This window comes from Aethalodelphis obliquidens, unplaced genomic scaffold, assembly GCF_003676395.1.
Source record: "Aethalodelphis obliquidens isolate GAN/ISIS:26980383/991018 unplaced genomic scaffold, ASM367639v1 scaffold91, whole genome shotgun sequence".
Lineage (NCBI taxonomy): Eukaryota > Metazoa > Chordata > Mammalia > Artiodactyla > Delphinidae > Aethalodelphis > Aethalodelphis obliquidens.
The window spans coordinates 5,849,559-5,863,502 of NW_020838035.1; the positions used below are offsets into that span (position 1 = coordinate 5,849,559).

Below are 13,944 nucleotides of genomic sequence, written 5' to 3' on the forward strand. Positions count from 1 at the left end.
TAACTTGCATCCCTATCTTTTGGAAGAGGGCAATTCCTCCATCTGGGAACTGAAGATACTAATCAAAATATTGAAAGTTCCCTGCAAGCACACTTCTGTTCTTGGATCGTGCCAACAGAAAACCCACAATACTCATGCGTCTATTATGCGTTTTTCAGCTGGGCCCCATCGCCAGCCTGTTTTCCAAGGATGTGAATACGGTTACTCCAAGGTAGCGAGTGGAGCTCCGTTCATTTACTCATGTTGGAGAAAAACACACAAAAAGTTCCTGAGTTGATGGTGGCCTTCCTACATGTTAACTTCTAAACGAACTCATATGCATAGCTATTATTTTGTAATAACTTTAAATGGAGTGTAATCTATAAAAATACGGAGCCACGATATTGTACACCTGAAACTAATACTGTAAGTCAACCATACTTCAATAAAAAAATATGAAGAATTCCCATGAAGGATTTAGTCCACCCCAATAGGAGTTCACTGGGGCTGATTTCTATGGTCCAGTAAGTATTTTCAGATGTTTGTATGTGGCACAAGGTACATTTTCTTACAGTTCTCGCTTTCCTTCCAAGTCACATCTTTGACATCCTTCCTCACACGCACACAACCCCCCGTGACCCTGGAGGTCCCCTCGCCTACTCCGCTCTGCTCCTTACCTTTGTACAGAGTCTTGGGCACCTGGCAGGTGTGTCCACATCCATTGGAACAACACTTCTTAACCCCAGAGCATTCACTGTCCACTTCACAGCTTTCGACACAGGCGGCGGCAAAGCCACTGGCCTTCTCGGGAGCTGGGCAATCCCCCTGCTTTACCGACAGGATGTACTTGAGGAACTCACAGCTGGTCAGGCATTCATAGTTCTTCTTGGGGAACAGAGGCTGGGAGAGAATAGAAAAAAAATTCTCCCATTAAAGACACGTGGAGTCTGATTTCCAAGGCATCAGAAAGGCAGGTCAAAATTCTTACTCCATCAAAGTCTCCCCTGAATTGTTCACAAAGTAAATGTACTTGCTTTCTTTCCCCCTAAAGAAGTGATCTTTTATGCTAATTTTTTAAAGGACTATGACCCATGACTTAGAACTTTAGTTTACATGCAACAGATACACGTCAATTACACATACGCGCATTCACAGATTATTGTTACATTCTAAGTTCTGATATTGTAAATTTAATGTACATCGAGACATCAATACTCTGACAATTAAATACCAGGGAAAAATTTCACACTCTTAATTACCAAAGGTGGAAAACTAGAAACACTAGCTAGGAAAAGTATAATTTCAAGGTTTGAATTAGAATTGTAGATGAGAATAAAATTGATTGTTAATAATCATATATAGGGCTTCCCTGGTGGTGCAGCGGTTAGGAATCCGCCTGTCAATGCGGGGGACACGGGTTCGAGCCCTGGTCAGGGAAGATCCCACATGCCACGGAGCACCTAAACCTCTGCACCACTACTGAGCGTGCGCTCTAGAGCCCACAAGCCACAACTGCTGAAGCCCACGTGCCACAACTACTGAAGCCCGTGCGCCTAGAGCCCGTGCTCCACAACAAGAGAAGCCACGGCAACGAGAAGCCTGCACACCGCGACGAAGACCCAACACAGCCAAAAAAAATTAATTCATTTTTTTTAAAAAAACAAAGTTAAAAAGAATTTTTTTTAATTAATGATACATAAAATTTGAAAATAACATGAGTTGACTGGATCAAAACTGTGTCTCAATTCAAGAACTTTCCAGGTAAAACAGAAGAAAGGTCATGCTTTCAATACTGAAGTACCACAAGTCCGTAGCTAGTTAATTTAAATTAAAAAAAAACTTTATAAACATTTAAAGCATCATCAGTTCTTAAGGCTCTTCTCTCTTATGCACTTTCACAGCTCATTTTTCTGTTAGCTACTAGATGTTTTACTTCATTCTTTTTTTTTTTTTTTAAGGATACTGAGTTGGTATGGTGTGGGGTTTTTGGCTGTGTTGGGTGTTCATTGCTGCGTGTGGGCTTTCTCTAGTTGTGGGAGAGCGGGGACTACTCTTCATTGCAGTGCGTGGGCTTCTCGTTGCGGTGGCTTCTCTCGTTGTGGAGCATGGGCTGTAGGCACGTGGACTTCCATAGTTGCAGCACATGGGCTCAGTAGTTGTGGCTCACGGGCTTAGTTGCTCCATGGCATGTGGGATCTTCCCAGACCAGGGCTCGAACAAGTGTCCCCTGCATTGGCAGGCGGATTCTCAACCACTGCGCCACCAAGGAAGCCCTTCATTGGTTTTTGAAGTTCTAAATTCAGGTCCAAATCTAAGTTAGGAATCAAAGAAGCATGTGAAAGGATCTGGAACAATTATAGAGCTTTGGCCAGCTTTCCTCTTTCAACAAAATGTATACATTACATGCACTGACGAAAATAGTTAAGTTACTAAAGTCATTGGCCCCTGCCACACCGGCTGAGATTTGCAAGTAGACATAATTTTACTAAATCTGGCAAGCGTTTACTGCCTGCTAAGTTAGCAATCACAGGGACTTAGTTTGCGCTACGTATAATCAAATCAACTCACGGCAAACATCTTCACACATGAAAGCGGAGTATAACTTGGGAGTCAGACAACGAAGTAAGGGCTGTCTGTTCATATGACTCTAATCATCTTCATGCCAACTGCCACGCCCTTGAACTGGGAGGGACAGGAAAGCAGAAGCTGCTATCTCCTCCCCTTACTGATTTACTCACCGAGCTAATTACTCACCGGGCCAGAATTAAAAACAAATAAACAAAAACACTGGCGGAGACAGATCTGCAACATTTGATCCCACTGAGCGTAAAAGAAGAATGATCACAATTAGCACAATACTTTGGATCTTCCAGTTGACGTAGGGTTGTTCTGTACAATTCTTTTCCTTTTTGCTATGGATTCAAAAATGTGATTTTTGTTGTTGTTGGGGGGTGGGTATTTTGAGGTCCATGGAAACAAATCAGGAATCAAAGAAAGTTCCTCTCTGCACTGGAGCTTTCTAGACGGGTCCCCGAGCTTGCAGTGTTCCAGATGACATAATGAATATTATATTAGATTGTGTACACGGAGAACTAGGCAGGGCTGTACCAAGTTAGCTCCCAACAGCTACTCAGCAGGACTGGACTCACGGAGGTATCTTTTCTTTTCCCACTGCTACACATTTCCTGTTTAACATTTCCAAATTCTTCTGTTATTCTGATCATAACGTTACAAGAGCCAAAGACAGAGAGGCGGTTTTGCTTCTCCTACAGCGTGACCATCCACAAGTCTCCAATATGCCCCCACCAGGCCCAGCACTGAAATCTGCAGGGAGGGAACTGGGCCCCCTTGGAATTTATAAGAAAGAAATAGTCTTCAGTCCTTGAACTTAAATGAAGATCTTACAAATACGTGAATTGGTACAGTAATCTCACAGAGGCGTTCTACTTCACTCTTCTATTTGTTCAGCTCTACTGAAGGCAAATTTTGATGTTCTCTATCAATTATCTTAGATAATCCTCTTGGATTAGGTTGAAAAATATTAATGGTCTGAATATAAATTAGAGAACATATGGTATCTGTACACAAGGTCTCTCCCCATGTCTTTAATCATTGCTTAATGAGAATTTACCACTGAATGGAATAAGGACAAAAATGCTCATAGGTGATAGAAAACGATGTGTGAACATTAGGACTCTAGATATAAAGACAATGTGTAAATTGGTCCCCTGATCACCAGTGGGAAATCCTGTGAGCAAAAGATCATTTGGGTGCAGGAAAAGAAACTTCTGACCTTTAAGCGTGTCATATTTCTTGTGCCATGACAACTTAATCACTCGTAGACTCGTCAGGAGGGATGTGAACATTTTAGCAAAGGTGCGGGTTACCCAAATCACAAGGAGTGTCATGCCCCTCAACTTCACAGAAATGAAAACACGCATGGCAACGACAGATGCACCTACTGAATGCTGCATTTCTTGTTTATACAACTGCATCCAGTCTGTTAAGGCAAATTATGAATTGTAAAACTATGTAACTACAATTCCTTTATAAAACTACTCGTATGAATAATTTCACACAAATAACCATTTCTCCAGGTCACTGGCTTGAGTTTAAAATTTGGAGAAAATGTAGTTACTATGCTGATTAATTTTGTTTGTTTTTTGTTTTTTTCTGCCCTGTCCATATACAAAAATAAGAGTGGAATAGTCTTCAAAGATCATGTATTTTTCTAGAGTAGTTAGGGCCTAAAGGATGTCATTATGCGTCCAAAGACGGGCTCAAAAAAGCAAAGAGGTGAAGGAAAATGCCCTTGGGTGCATTGCATTAAGGGGAAACTCCCCCATATTTTAATTAACATTCTACACAATACTAATAAATTCTTATAAATCTCTCCTACATCCCATCTCTTAGCCCGAAACTCAAATGTGTTTTCAGTGCCTCACCTAGGCAACACTATGCTCACCTTTCTTGTGGCAAATGGTAAAATCGAAATGAAATACTAACAATAGTAACTAACTGTTCTTGGATGCTTTTAAAAAAGATACTCTTATCTTCATTTTGTTTGGTGTAAAATGCAAGGTACTTCACAATAAAATAATCTGTGCGGCAACCATGGGATGATGAACACAAACACATCAAATTCAGTAACATATACTAATACGTTAGAAATCCTATAAATATGAAGGCTCAGATACGGAGAAAACTCTGCATTTGGTGTCTGGTTCAATTCACCAGAACTGCACATGTGCCCAATCTCAACACACAGCCTTGGCAAAGAGCCAGGGCCTGGGGGCTCTCTCCTGGCTCCAGCCAACACACAGGCGTGCAACCTTCAGTGTGGACCCCTGAAATGAGCTCTCCACCATCATCACCACCATCCCCGCCACCCTCACCAGTGACGACCCGAGGAACCAGCCGTGGTAGGTCATCGCTAACAGCTGCTGAGGGTCTCCCACCCCGTCACCTCTACCAGCTGCTTCCCTAGCTCACCCCACGTACTCCTCCCCAGGCCCTACAGCCAGGATTACTTCCATTTCACAAATGAGCAGACAGAAGCTCAGGGAGGTCGTAATTTATCCAAAACCACAAACAAGTAAGAGTGTGGGCCAATGTTTATCTAAGGGCTGCCCTGTATCTCAGGGTAGAATTAGAAGACGGCTAAGCCAATGGCTCTCAACTTGCTTCCCTACTAGGATAACCTGGGGACTTCCAGCACTCCGGAAATATCCAGGACTAGAGCAGAGGGGAAAAATGCACGCGGGTGCACAAACACACACACTTACATACCTGTATATATGTAAATCATATATATATATAAATCAAAAGGGCAGTTATACTCCACGAATACTGATAAGAATGGGCAACGCTGAGATATAGCTTGCACTACTGAACTCCGAGGATAAAGATATAATTTTTTAGGCATTCAGGTAGAAAAGGCAAGTTCATTATGATGGAGAAAATAAGGTTTCTCCCAGGTTAATTTGTCTCTATAAAATTTAATGTGTGACGGCAATACAGCAATGGCTATATAATACCAAAGAATATATATATATATAAAATCAGCTAAGTTGTTATTCAAATAAACATGTGACAGAAATATTCTCAAAGACATAAAGACTCAGAGAATATAACACTCATGAGCCTTTCTTGCAAAACTATGCAATGGTAAAATTCAGCTGTTCCACAAGTTCACAGAAATAAAGAGTAGATGGGCTAGCACAGCACCCCCTGAAAAAAATATGAAGTGTATACTTATATATTATGTGAGAAAAAAAGTGTGTGCAAACCCATTTGGACATCAGGTGTAACAGTAGGCAGAGCCTGTCATGAATAATCTCAAAGAAAATGGTATCTTTTAAAAGACATTGAGACATGATCTAATTTAGAAAGCCAAAAATAAAGAAATTAGCATAAAAGAATTACTAATCATTTTGTCATCCACATAAATATAAAACTAAAATTGAAAAAAGTAGGAGTTACAGTTTAAAAAGATAATATGATATAATAAAATTAAAAGAATATGTCTTAAAAAACTGGTAGGTTAGAAGGAATGGAGCAAGAAATCCTGAACTTAATTTTAGGATATCCGTATTCAGGGCTATGATGTACTGCATGCAGCAAAACGAGCAGAAGGGAAAGGCCTATGGGGAGAAGTCCAGAGGAAACCAGGTGCAAACTTTCCCAGTGGAGTCACACAGGACGCATTAAATTCCTCCAGCCATGAGTTGTAACAACACGTGTGAAATGCTGTCAACCAGAGAAGTCCAGGGGAGACATGAAGCCCAGAGCTTTTCTGGGGGGCTGGTCACATAGGCACCTCCTGCATAGCATGTACCAAAACCCAGACTCCCAGAAGGAAACAGGTGTCAACAGTTTAGGAACAGTGCTATTGGTCTGTACTTTTCTTTTTGTGTGACATCCTTGTCTGGTTTTGGTATCAGGGTGATGGTGGCCTTGCAGAATGAGTTTGGGAGTGTTCCTCCCTCTGCTATATTTTGGAAGAGTTTGAGAAGGATGGGTGTTAGCTCTTCTCTAAATGTTTGATGGAATTTGCCTGTGAAGCCATCTGGTCCTGGGCTTTTGTTTGTTGGAAGATTTTTAATCACAGTTTCCATTTCAGTGCTTGTGATTTTCCTGTTTATATTTTCTATTTCTTCCTGGTTCAGTCTCGGGAGGTAGTGTTTTCCTAAGAATTTGTCCATTTCTTCCAGGTTGTCCATTTTATTGGCATAGAGTTGCCTGTAGTAATCTGTCATGATCCTTTGTATTTCTGCAGCGTCAGTTGTTCCTTCTCCTTCTTCATTTCTAATTCTACTGATTTAAGTCTTCTCCCTTTTTTTCTTGATACAGACCAATATCACTGATGAACACAGATGCAAAAATCCTCAACAAAATACTAGTAAACAGAATCCAAGAACACATTAAAAGGATCATACACATACACATACACAATCAAGTGGGGTTTATCCCAGGAATGCAAGGCTTCTTCAATATATGCAAATCAACCAATGTGATAAACCATATGAACAAATCGAAGAATAAAAACCATATGATCATCTCTATAGATGGAGAAAAAGCTTTTGACAAAATTCAACACTCATTTATGATAAAAACCCTCCAGAAAATGGGCATAGAGGGAAGCTACCTCAACATAATAAAGGCCATATATGACAAACTCACAGCCAACATCATCCTCCATGGTGAAAAACTGAAAGCATTTCCACTAAGATCAGGAACAAGACAAGGTCACCCACTCTCACCACTCTTATTCAACATAGTTTTGGAAGTTTTAGCCACAGCAATCAGAGAAGAAAAGGAAATAAAAAGAATCCAAATCAGAAAAGAAGAAGTAAAACTGTCACCGTTTGCAGATGACATGATGCTATACAGAGAATCCTAAAGATGCCACCAGAAAACTACTAGAGCAATCAATGAATTTGGTAAAGGAGCAGGATACAAAATTAATGCACAGAAATCTCTGGCATTACTATACACTAATGATGAAAAATCTGAAAGAGAAATTAAGGAAACACTCCCATTTACCACTACAAAAAAAAAGAATAAAATACCTAGGAATAAACCTACCTAAGGAGACAAAAGACCTGTATGCAGAAAACTATAAGACACTGATGAAAGAAATTAAACATGATACAAACAGATGGAGAGATATACCATGTTCTTGGATCAGAAGAATCAACACTGTGAAAATGGCTATACTACCCAATGCAATCTACAGATTCAATGCAATCCCTAGCAAATGGCACTTTTCACAGAACTAGAACAAAAAATTTCACAATTTGTATGGAAACACAAAAGACCTCAAATAGCCAAAGGAATCTTGAGAAAGAAAAACAGAGCTGGAGGAATCAGGCTCCTCGACTTCAGACTATACTACAAAGCTACAGTAATCAAGACAGTATAGTACTGGCACAAAAACAGAAGTATACATCAATGCAACAGGATAGAAAGCCAAGAGATAAACCCACACACTTATGGTCACCTTATCTTTGATAAAGGAGGCAAGAATATACAATGGACAAAAGACAGCCTCTTCAATAAGTGGTGCTGAGAAAACTGGACAGCTACATGTAAAAGAATGAAATTAGAACACTCCCTAACACCATACACAAAAATAAACTCAAAATGGATTAAAGACCTAAATGTAAGGCCAGACACTATACAACTCTTAGAGGAAAACATAGGCAGAACACTCTATGACATAAATCACGGCAACATCCTTTTTGACCCACCTCCTAGAGTAATGGAAATAAAAACAAAAATAAACAAATGGGACCTAATGAAACTTCAAAGCTTTTGCACAGCAAAGGAAACCATAAACGAGACGAAAAGACAACCCTCAGAATGGGAGAAAATATTTGCAAATGAAGCAACTGACAAAGGATTAATCTCCAAAATATACAGGCAGCTCATGCAGCTCAATATCAAAAAAAAGAAAACAACCCAATCCAAAAATGGGCAGAAGACCTAAGTAGACATTTCTCCAAAGCAGATATACAGATTGCCAATAAACACATGAAAGGATGCTCAACATCATTAAACATTAGAGAAATGCAAATCAAAACTACAATGAGGTATCACCTCACACCGGTCAGAATGGCCATCATCAAAAAATCTACAAGTAATAAATGCTGGAGAGGGTGGAGAGAAAAGGGAACCCTCTTGCACTGTTGGTGGGAATGTAAATTGATACAGCCACTATGGAGAACAGTACGGAGGTCCCTTAAAAAACTACAAATAGAACTACCATATGACCCAGCAATCCCACTACTGGGCATATACCCTGAGAAAACCATAATTCAGAAAGAGTCATGTACCACAACGTTCACTGCAGCACTATTTACAATAGCCAGGTCATGGAAGCAACCTAAGTGTCCATCGACAGATGAATGGATAAAGAAGATGTGGCACATATATACAATGGAATATTACTCAGCCGTAAAAGGAAACAAAATTGAGTTATTTGTAGTGAGGTGGATGGACCTAGAGTCTGTCATACAGAGTGAAGTAAGTCAGAAAGAGAAAAACAAATACTGTATGCTAACACATATATATGGAATATAAAAAAAAAAAATGGTTCTGAAGAACCTAGGGGCAGGACAGGAATAAAGATGCAGACGTAGAGAATGGACTTGAGGATGTGGGGAGGGGGAAGGGTAAGCTGTGACAAAGTGAGAGAGTATCATAGACATATATACACTACCAAATGTAAAATGGACAGCTAGTGGGAAGCAGCCGCATAGCACAGGGAGATCAGCTCGGTGCTTTGTGACCACTTAGAGGGGTCGGAGAGGGAGGGTGGGTGGGAGGGAGATGCAAGAGGGAGGGGATATGGAGATATATATATATATATGTATAGCTGATTCACTTTTTGTACAGCAGAAACTAACACACCATTGTAAAGCAATTATATTCCAATAAAGATGTTAAAAAGTAAATAAATAAATAAATAAAATACAGGGAAGAGAAAAAAATAGTTTAGAACAGTGAGCCCCCTCCTCTCAGTTAGGGATTGGTGGGAAAATCTCCCCCAGCCCAAGTTTCCAGAAGCCAGCCAAGGGCCAACCTTTTAGGCAGGAATTTCTAAGGACAGGTTTGCTATGATAACTCCTCTGCACAGGTAACCATGGCTATTTCCAGATGGTAGACTTTGGAGTAAAGGTTAAGTTTTAGTCTCCTGTGCAGCTTGTTATATAAATGTTTCAATGGGCATATATAGTTTCTATAAAAAATAAAGACATTATACTGTTTAAAAAAACAACCCAAACTACCAGATGTATCTTTCAAGGAAGGCATCTAAATGCTAAGTATGCATGAAATAGGAAAAAGCATCCTCAGTTCACATGTTTCTAATTTATGCTTGGAAATGAAATTATAATTTGCTTGGAAACTCAGTTACACATCCTAATTTATTAAATGTGATTACAGTTAATTTGGTTCCCAGGCAAACTGTAGACCTTGGCCATGAATACTGTAAAATGAGGAGAAAATCAGAAACATGTATTCGAAAATAGTCACTTTCCTATGAGTACACGTCCCTTTTGCTAAATTAGAGTCATCTTTACATATGTTTATCTCGGCTTCCTCTTCCTTGGCTTTTCTATTTATTTTGAAGGCAAATGTGACACACGGTATGAGGTTATCAAAGGTCAAATTCTCCACTGGGAGCGTCACTCCAGAATCATGCTGGAAGATCTCTGGAAGATCGCCAGGCACAAAAATAATTCCAAAACTTCAAAATTTTCTAGAGAATCAGGGACAGTTAGGACACTTGGTAGACCACCATTTCCCTCTCTCCCCCTCGTCCTGCATTTTGTTACTAGGAGCTACCAGGCATGTCTGTGAAGCCCCGCGAAGCCTTTATATACTGACTCAGAAGCCAAACTGGCATTCTAGGTACTAGGAAGCTACTGATGAACAGAAGAAGAGCAGGACAGTTACGCCGCACTATGCTTCCAGTTTATGTCTCTACTAACAAACAGGTGACATCGTTAAGCAGTTTCCTTTGTATTCAAACAGAGGTAGACACAGGAGGTAACGCAGGTACACACACGTGAGGCCAAAAGGGGATGAGACAAGGGGAAAGCTTTTACGATAGGCGGTCAACACTTAGCATGAGTTGACTGGGTAAGCGTGGTGTGGAAGGGCAGAGGGCTATTCTAGAAGGAAAGAATGACAAACACGAGGGCAGAAGCAAATACAGGGTACTCCATTCACGGCACGGCAACTACATCAGTAAGGCAGGAGCTGCATGCTGTGGTGACAACATCAGTGCCGCAAGTCTTGGTTTCTCCAAACGTACAAGGGGAATAGCGATAATACTTCCTGTGAACTATGACCCTAAGCGCTGACGTATACTGAACACCTGGCACAGGTTCTGCCACATAAGCGTGCTGAAATTAGTGCTAGCCCCGAAGAGAAGTACTACAGTTTTAAAACATCATTCTAGAAATTCTACAAAAACGAAAAAACAATGAGGAACACAAGAGGTTAATTACAGATTACCTAAAATACTCGTATGAAAAATTTCTTTTGAGGAGGAATAAATTGTCAAGTTGTTAAATGTACATATTTACTCTGATTTTTTCTAACGTTTCCATCTCAGAGAATTTTGCAAATCCTGCCCCATCCAAGTTACAAGCACAATCATACTTCAGAAAAGAGATACATTTTCACAGTCTTAGAAATTATAAAAGGTCTGTACCCCCAATTCCAACGTCATCGGGGGGGGGGCATTCCCCGCACAAACACCAAGCAATTCTCAGACCCTCGCTGGGTGTTTACACAACTCAACTCAATCGTGACACTATCTTCCTGGAGACGGCATCAGACCCCACAGGTCACGGGCTCAGTCCTACAGGACGACATCCCCGACTGCCTCTGCACAGGCCAGTTCCAAGTTCAGGCTGTCACCTGTGCTTCTGACCAAAGGGCTACAGATTGGAGGTTCCGACAAGCCCCATTCAGGTTCAATTAGTTTGCTAGAGTGCCTCAGAGAAATCAGAGAAACATTTCACCTACTGTATGACCAGTTTCTTACAAAAGGATGTAAGGCGGGAACGGCCAAACAGAAGCCGTGCACAGGGCACGGTATGGGGAAAGGACACCAGATACTCTTCCCAAATCTCCACATGTTCACCAACCAGGAAGCTCTCTGAACCCGGTCCTCCGGGGGTTTGACGGAGGCCTCATTACTCGGGCATGACTGATCAGCTCATGGGCCGCTGAGGACTGAAGTCAATCTCCGGCTCTTCCCCCCTTCCCTTAAGTCAGAGGGTGGGAGGAAAGTTCCAACCCCTAACTACAGGGTTGCTCCCCTGGCAACCGGCCCCCTGTGAGCAGGGGCTTTGCCAAGGTCACCTCATTAAAGTAACAAAAGACACCTTGTGAGCGCTCTCACCACTTAGGACATTCCCGAGGACCTCTGTGCCAAAAAGGGGGTCGACGACCAGATGCATATATTTCTTCTTATAAATCGCAGGACCCCAGAAATCTTCCTTGAAATTTCTCTTCCTTTGTTTATACGCTACTATATGGATAGCACACTTTTAGACTGCTGGTACCATCGCAAAGTGAACTAGAAATTAACGTGAATAGAATGTTATTTCCTCATTATAATGTGCAAGGGAAATTACAAATACCATAGGTTAGCAAAAGGGTTCTCGGCAGAAGTGACTTTTGCCCCACAGAGCGTATGATAAGGCAAGGCCTGGAGACATCTTTTGGTCCTTACAACCGGAAGGGGAGTGCTCCTGGCATCTAGTGAGTGGGCAGAGCTCAGGGATGCCGCTACAGACCCCACAGTGCACAGGACAGCCTCATGGCAAAGAAGTATTTAACCAAAAATGTCAAGAGTGTCGGACTTCAAAGACTCTGGATTAGAGCAATATACTGATTCATTAGCCAGAAAAGCACAAATGTGAAAGGGAGATAAGCTTCCATCACTCTCTGGAGAAGTCCAGAATCCTCTGTAGGAGACAGACATTGAAACAACAAAACCACGATGTCATAAGCACTGTCACAGACATGTACAAACCCCGCGAGAACAACGGGTAGCGCATATTCAAAACACGTCTCGACAGTGTCCAGCAGTGTGTCATACGACAGGGACAAGGAGGAGGCAGTCACGGCTCTGCTGCCACTCTGCCCGCCTTTCAGGAGCGCTAAAACGTAAATGACCGTATCAGTTACTAAACACAGGAGAGACACGAGCTCACGTGAAGTTGTCAAAGAAGGCGCTCAGAAGATGTGACAGCTGTCTTAAATGAAGAAAGGCAGGAGTGAAGAGGACCGTCTGAATGCCAGTGTCTTTTCAGCCATAAAGAACCAACTGCGCAAAACCAGAGTCGTCAGGGCACAGGCTGGAGAGCTTCAATTCACTTGGTTTATTTGCCAAAAACCCTCTACGCATGCCTGTTGAGGAATGTGGGGACTGACCTTCTGGAAACAACCATAAAACTGGACAGAATACATGGAACAGCAGACAACGGCCGACAGCTAGCACGGGGCTGTACGCCCTGAGAGAGCACACAAATGAGGTGAGCCCGGAGACGGCCGACGATGCATGGCTGCGGGTAGGTTCAAGTCCACAGTGCGAGGAGGGGTGACCCAAAGGTCGTCCTGCAGCTCTTCTGAGTCGAGGAGAAAGAGACCAAAGTTTGAGGAGGCTGAAACGAGTAGGTCTTGTGGGCAGAAAATCAGGAAGGATGGAACTAGGCAAAGAGAAACCCAGAGAGCTGTGAGGGACCCCTCAAGTTTTGGGCTGAATACTGCTTTCTTTTAACATTCTTTTTTTTTTTTTCTTTCATCTTCTTTTCCATTATGGTTTACCCCAGGACACTGAACAGAGTTCCCTGTGCTCTACAGTAGGACCTTGTTGTTTATCCATCCTACATGTAAGAGCTCACATCTGCTAACCCCAAACTCCCACTCCACCCCTCTCCCAACCCCCTCCCCCTTGGCAACCACAAGTCTGTTCTCTATGCCCATTAAGTCTGTTTCTTGAACACGCATGAGGTGAAAGTACACGAGACCGGGGAAGGAACAGACAGAAAGCACTAGAGCAAGCAATTCCTGGAGTCTAAGCAGGCTACTACCTCACATTCTAACCGTCAGAGCAGAAAGGATACACGATACACAGGGCATCGGATAGAGTCCTCAGAAAAATACCACTATAGTAATGGGGACAAATTAGCCCTAGACTAAAGGCTGCTCTGAATCTGCCCTCAGAAAGTTTAAACGCAAGTCTCTACAAAAGCAAACTGATCTCAACTAACTACATGCCATAACGATCGAATGCTTTTTACAAAATATAGCAAAATTCAGAACACGAAAATCTGACATCCAATCAGAAATCATCAGGCATGCTGGACTTCCCTGGTGGCTCCGTGGTTAAGAATCCGCCTGCCAATGCAGGGGACACGGATTCGATCCCTGGTCCGGGAA

At 41.9% G+C, this 13,944-nt stretch overlaps 1 protein-coding gene across 1 annotated transcript in view; it reads right to left on the minus strand.

The window, feature by feature from the left end:
• The window catches only part of ANOS1 (anosmin 1), a 191,677-nt gene that overhangs the window by 56,164 nt on the left and 121,569 nt on the right, over window positions 1-13,944 (minus strand). The window contains exon 4 of the mRNA XM_027095459.1: window positions 657-879. Coding sequence (XP_026951260.1) covers window positions 657-879 — 223 coding nt within the window. The remainder of the gene's footprint in view (window positions 1-656; window positions 880-13,944) is intronic.